At 53.7% G+C, this 5,577-nt stretch overlaps 1 protein-coding gene across 3 annotated transcripts; it reads right to left on the bottom strand.

Annotated features, from left to right (window-relative positions):
- Positions 1 to 2,206: 2,206 nt before the first annotated feature.
- Positions 2,207 to 5,577, bottom strand: RPS14 (ribosomal protein S14). Of its 3 annotated transcripts, none has more exons than XM_065690636.1 (5): positions 5,472 to 5,577; positions 4,061 to 4,211; positions 3,767 to 3,928; positions 3,242 to 3,318; positions 2,207 to 2,317 (listed from the first exon to the last, which is right to left on the bottom strand). In XM_065690636.1, exons 2-5 carry the CDS (start codon positions 4,207 to 4,209, stop codon positions 2,250 to 2,252), a joined length of 456 nt encoding a protein of 151 aa, XP_065546708.1. In that variant the 5' UTR covers positions 4,210 to 4,211; positions 5,472 to 5,577; the 3' UTR covers positions 2,207 to 2,249. The 3 variants fall into 3 exon arrangements, with proteins under 3 accessions (XP_065546708.1, XP_065546710.1, XP_065546709.1); XM_065690638.1 differs by lacking the exon at positions 5,472 to 5,577 and adding an exon at positions 5,148 to 5,172; XM_065690637.1 differs by lacking the exon at positions 5,472 to 5,577 and adding an exon at positions 5,112 to 5,134.

Genomic DNA, 5,577 nt, shown 5'->3' with positions numbered 1-5,577 from the left:
TGGGCAACCCGTTCCAGTGCCTCACCACCCTCACAGGAAAGAATTTCCTCCTTAGATCCAATCTAAACTTCCCCTGTTTAAGCTTTAACCCATTACCCCTTGTCCTGTCACTACAGTCCCTGATGAAGAGTCCCTCCCCAGCATCCCTATAGGCCCCCTTCAGGTACTGGAAGGCTGCTCTGAGGTCTCCACGCAGCCTTCTCTTCTCCAGGCTCTTCTACAGGTCATATTCCTGTAGAGCTTTCCCTAAGGTACCCTGTGAAGCTGCCATGTGAATGTCACCAGGGATAAAGTAACACACACCAGGACAGCAGCAGGTTTCACTGTAAGAGGATACGTAACACCACTGCCTAGAGGTGTTAGTAGCAACCGGCATCCTGCTCCCCTGCCCTGTTCCCCCCTCAGCTCTGTTGGCTGAGCCACTGCTGGCTTCGTCTTTTCAGCACCTTCTCCACACAGAGCTCAAGGAACACTTTAAGTACAGGAAAAGAGCAATTTGAATGGGAAATAGTGCACTTTTAGGACAGTGAGGGAAGTTTCCTCTCAAGTTTTCCATGGCCACATCTGAAACTACAAACAAAACACTGCGGCTGTGCCAAGGGAAATGCTGGCTTAGGAGCATCTGTCCAGGCAGAGATTTTTTTTTTCCACAGAAAAAGGAAGTCATGCATTAAGCAAGAGTTCACAGCACCCCCAGCAGCAGTGAGCTTGCTCGCTCACAAGCCCAGCTTTCTTCTCCACAGCAGACACCTCCAAGAGACCATGACTCACCTCGAAACCACGAGCATCCAAGTAGTTCTCCCTGTGAAGACCGAGGCACACCATGGCTTCAGATCAGACAGCCCGGTTTCCTCTGCTGTGGAGCTCACCTTTCACTGTGCCGGAGCTGGGGCTCAGCAAGTAAAGACCAAGCTTGACAGGAGCAACACAGCCTGGATCCAACCCAGGCTGAGTAACTGCACCAGAACAGAGACTGCTTTGGGTGCGGAGCACCTCCGACACCGCCATCAGCCACAGCACCCTTCCTGTGAGGAGCAGGCAGGCAAAAAAATCCCCTCTAAAGGATCTGGAAATGCAAAGGTGTGGGAAGAAGCCCACATGAAAGGGATGAGGTCCTCAAGCCTTGGAATCATAGATTAGTTTGAGATGGAAGGGAACTTAAAGCATCCAGTTCCAACCCCTGCCACGGGCAGGGACCCCTTCCACTGGAGCAGCTTGCTCCAAGCCCCTGTGTCCAACCTGGCCTTGAGCACTGCCAGGGATGGGGCAGCCGCAGCTTCTCTGGGCACCCTGTGCCAGCGCCTCAGCACCCTCACAGGGAAGATCTGAGGGGATACTTTGTCCAAGAGCCCAGGACAACAGAACACTGCCTGTCGGCTTCACTTCACAGGTCACACATCATGTATAAACTGCTCCTATTTGCCATGTAACTGCTAAGAATCCTTCAGTTTTTCAACCAATATTTATTCTGATAAATAACCATCACTTAAACCTGACCACAAGTATTCCTGCACAAACATTTCTCCAGTTCCACATGAGCTCACTCATTGCCAAGAGCCCACAGCCACAGCTGAGGCAAAGCTGGATGAGCTGTAGCTGCCTTGACACAAACCTGACCTACAGCACACTGCACTGTGAGGAGACTGGGATTCATACCAAACAACCACTACCCTGTGCAAGGGTTGACCTCGCTATTGCAAATGACAGCATCATCTCTCTCTCGAGCTGTAGAAGCCACAGCTATTTTACCCACAGGCACACAGAACCCACCAATGTCAATCTGCAGCTCTCAAGTATTGTATGCCCGTGAAGCTTGATCTAAGATTTTGCCACATCTGAGGAAGTGACAGGAACAGGAGCGGTTTCAAAGCCTAGAGAGCTATAACATTGGCAAAGGTGGACCTCGGCGCTTATTCCAGGTGATGGCAGCACCTTCCATGGAAGCAAACAGCAGTGCCTAAGAAGTAAGAAGTCATTTTCTTATACACCCCTGGAAGTATAAATACATAAACAGAGCAGCCAAGGGAGCTGTAATTCCGGTGCTTCTAGAAGCTTTCCATGTATAATCAAGAGCACCTGCTCAGCAGCACTAACCACCCCCAGCCAAACCAGCCCAGCCCCAGGAGCATGAGCCATTCATGCATGTAATTAAACTGAAGCCCCTCAACTTCTGAGCTTGCCTCAATAAGAAACAGACAGTGGAGAAGAGGTTTAAAAGAGAGCTTTAATAAGCAAAGGTGCAGCACTGTTCACAGACGACGTCCACGGCGACCACCCTTCCTGCGAGTGCTGTCAGAGGGGATGGGGGTGACATCCTCTGCAGGGAGAAGAAATGAAGAACCACACTGTTACCTTCCAGAGGTACCCCAAGAAACCAACTGGGCACAGCACGACCACCCAACCCGACCGCACACCCCGTGACCTGGTTTCAGCTGGGTTATATTACTTGATACCAATCACTGAACTGTTCTTAATTCAACCCATGGGGTGCACCTTTTGATTCTCCCCATCCCACCCAGGGTGGAAGCAAGTGAGCAATTGTGTGGTACTTAGTTACCATCTAGGCTTAAACCACAACACCCCACGGCTACACCCTCTGGGTGCAGAGGCCATGCACAAGCAGAATGAACGCGCCACAGGCGCAAAGCTATCTCTGAGCTCACCAAGAGCTTTTAATGCCGCAGAAGCAAAAATCCCCCTCTCCCACCCCACTTAAACTGAGCAGCCACAGCACTTCCAAAGAAACACAGGGTGCTGCATGTCACTTCTGGAGCAGCCAACACCACTGCTTCTCACAACTCCCCAAAGCAAACGGGGACATTCCCTGAACAGCTGGAACTCCACTAGTACTGACTCAGAGTATTAAACCGAGACCAGCGCAGTATTTCCAGGTGACTGAACAGCTCTGGCACAAGCACTGCTCCAGCAGAGGACTGTGAGCACCCTGCTGTGCAGCTGGGGTTTATCCTGCAGACAGAAACTTGTTTCTGAAGCCTGCTCACGCCGCCTCCTGGTGAATCATACCCTTAAGAATCCATTTAAATTAAATCACACCTTCAGTGCCATCTGAGAGAGGCCAAGAAGAACATCCCAAAGTTAAATCATCAAACCGAGTGGCACATGTGCCCGTAAAGCTTCTTTTACTAAATAATCCCTCAAAACTGGGTGGTGTTGCTTTTTGAAGTAGCAAGGCTCTGCACCATAATGGACACATCTAGGTAGTGCTTCCTCCATCACTCACCAATGCGACCAATCTTCATTCCAGATCGAGCCAGAGCTCTCAGGGCTGACTGGGCACCAGGTCCGGGAGTCTTGGTCCTGGAGGAGAGAATCAGAACCCATAATCCAATAATCCCTTAAACGATCCAGAAGTTGGATGTGGTTCACAAACAGCTAATGGTGTTAAAATCAGTTTCCCCATCCCAAAACATCCAGGTCCTCAGACCCAAATCATTCACAACCAACCATTAGACAGGCACTGCAGTGTCATTCCGAGGTAACACATCTCCAAACACCTCCCCATCCACTACCAGATAAATACGAGCACACCCCTGCGCCAGTCGACTGGAAAAGCCATTCAGAATGGGTTCAGAATGGGTGACATCAGTGTCGCCACACAAAGCAACACACATCCTTTGGGTCAAGTCTGAAGTCAAGCTCACACACTGCAGTCACATTACCAACTGAGGCAGCACGAAGAAAGGCTGTGGTTCTGGTTCCAAGACCATGCCACATCCTTTGGGAAAGCCAGGCCCAGCCAACACACCTATTTCCACCGGTAGCACGCAGCTTGATGTGCAGGGCAGTGATGCCCAGCTCCTTGCACCTCTGGGCAACATCCTGGGCTGCCAGCATAGCCGCGTAGGGAGAAGACTCATCTCTGTCTGCCTTCACCTTCATGCCGCCAGTCACCCGGCAGATGGTTTCCCTACAAAAGGCAAAGGTGAAGAACAGAAGAAAGCTCAAGGGCTCTGGTGGAACCTCGACCCAAATCTCATTTCTGCGTTGAAAACTGAAGGACCCAGGGTCTGCAGCAAGGCCATGGGTAGTCAATACTCACTTGCCAGAGAGGTCAGTCACGTGGACAAAAGTGTCATTGAAGGAAGCAAAGATATGGCAGACACCGAACACGTTTTCTCCTTCAGCAACCTGAGGTCCCAAGCTGATGACCTGCTCTTCCTTCTTCTCCTTGCCCTTACGAGGTGCCATTTCTGAGCAACAACAGAAGGGATGTATGAACTATGGTGCATTTCTCAGCATTCTCCTACAGGATTTTATTGAATTCCCTGCTACTGCAACCCTTTCCCAAGCAAGGGATGTTACTATTGGCAAAACACAGGTAGCAACACAAGTGGACTTATACAAGTCAAGGTTCTCAGCTCTGCTGTATGCCGCCAGACAGATCACCGCCCACAACTGGTTAGCTAGGTCTCTCCGGCTGCAGGTACCCAGGCTGTGCTTCATGCAGCTGATGTCCCCAGAGCACGAGGGAGACCCTCACTCCGATAACCAGCAGTGCTGAGAGCTCCCCCTTGCTCATTTATGACTTTACGGAAAGGAAGCAACAAACCAAGCAATTAAAGACCCGGGTACTGTCACAAAGCTCTGGCTCTGCAGACCTTTCAAGTACTGCCTCGGGTTCTTCTATGTTATTGGTGTGCTGAACACATCCTTGGGACTAACCCAGGTACATCTTTGCTCTCAAGCCCAAACCCAGCTATAGAAGACGCAGCACTCAGCAGGGCTTGGCTGGGGAGCCCGTGTATTAGTCCAGCGCACAGGAAGATGGTTCCCTGTTGCCCTCTCCTGCCACACACCAGCTACAACCGGCACCTTACACATGAAACAAGCCTAACGACTTCAGTAAGGAACTTCACCCAAGCACGACCTACTTTCACCCGCAGGCCGTAGCCCGATGGTCTGCACTGAGCACCGACCGTTAAACCAAGGCTCACACAGGCACTCGGAGAGCCGCATCCTCTTCCCTCAGCCAGCAAAAGGCTCCGCGGACATTCCAGCCATGAGCCCCGGCGACACAACCCAACCAGCCCAGCCCAGCCCAACCCAACCGTGCCGGCGCCGAGCCGCGGGCCTGTGAAGCCAACACCGACCTCGGTGCAAGGAACCCGCTGCTCTCCAGCGCTCACCCCGGCCCGCAGCAGGGACAGCCCCGGCCGCTCAGGGCCGGCCCGCAGCCGCCTCCCGCTGCCTCCACCGAGCACCGCCCGCGGTCCTGCACTGGGGCCAGACCTCCCGCTCCTCCACCATGCGCCGGAGCCCCGGGCGCGCAGCTCCGCCAGCCCCCGGCTCGCCCGCGGCCTAGCGCCCCGCTCCTTCGGGTGCGCTCCCGCAGCGCCGTGCGCGCTGAGCCCGCGGAGCCCCGGGCCCCAGGAGGCGGGCAGCGGGGCGCGGAGCCCGCAGCGGGCCGCGGGCGGGCGGATGGCGGCGGATGCGCTCGGCCCCGCTCTCACCTGCGCGTCTGCTCCGGCGGCCGCCGCTGCAAAGGAAGTGCTGCTCTCAAGGGGCGGAAGTCGCCGCCGCTGACCCGGAAGTGATGGCGGGAAGCGGCAAGATGGC

Source organism: Lathamus discolor, chromosome 10 (assembly GCF_037157495.1).
Source record: "Lathamus discolor isolate bLatDis1 chromosome 10, bLatDis1.hap1, whole genome shotgun sequence".
NCBI lineage: Eukaryota > Metazoa > Chordata > Aves > Psittaciformes > Psittacidae > Lathamus > Lathamus discolor.
The sequence above is the reverse complement of the archived record's forward strand: the minus strand, read 5'-3'. Positions and strand labels throughout refer to the sequence as shown.

Bases quoted from the DNA above. Each gene is read 5' to 3' on its own strand.
- RPS14 (XM_065690636.1), bottom strand. From the start codon at position 4,209: ATGGCACCTCGTAAGGGCAAGGAGAAGAAGGAAGAGCAGGTCATCAGC. The intron at 3,929-4,060 runs GTGAGTATTGAC...TGCCTTTTGTAG, and splicing joins GTGACTGACCTCTCTGGCAA to GGAAACCATCTGCCGGGTGA. The intron at 2,318-3,241 runs GTGAGTGATGGA...TTCTCCCTGCAG, and splicing joins AATGAAGATTGGTCGCATTG to AGGATGTCACCCCCATCCCC.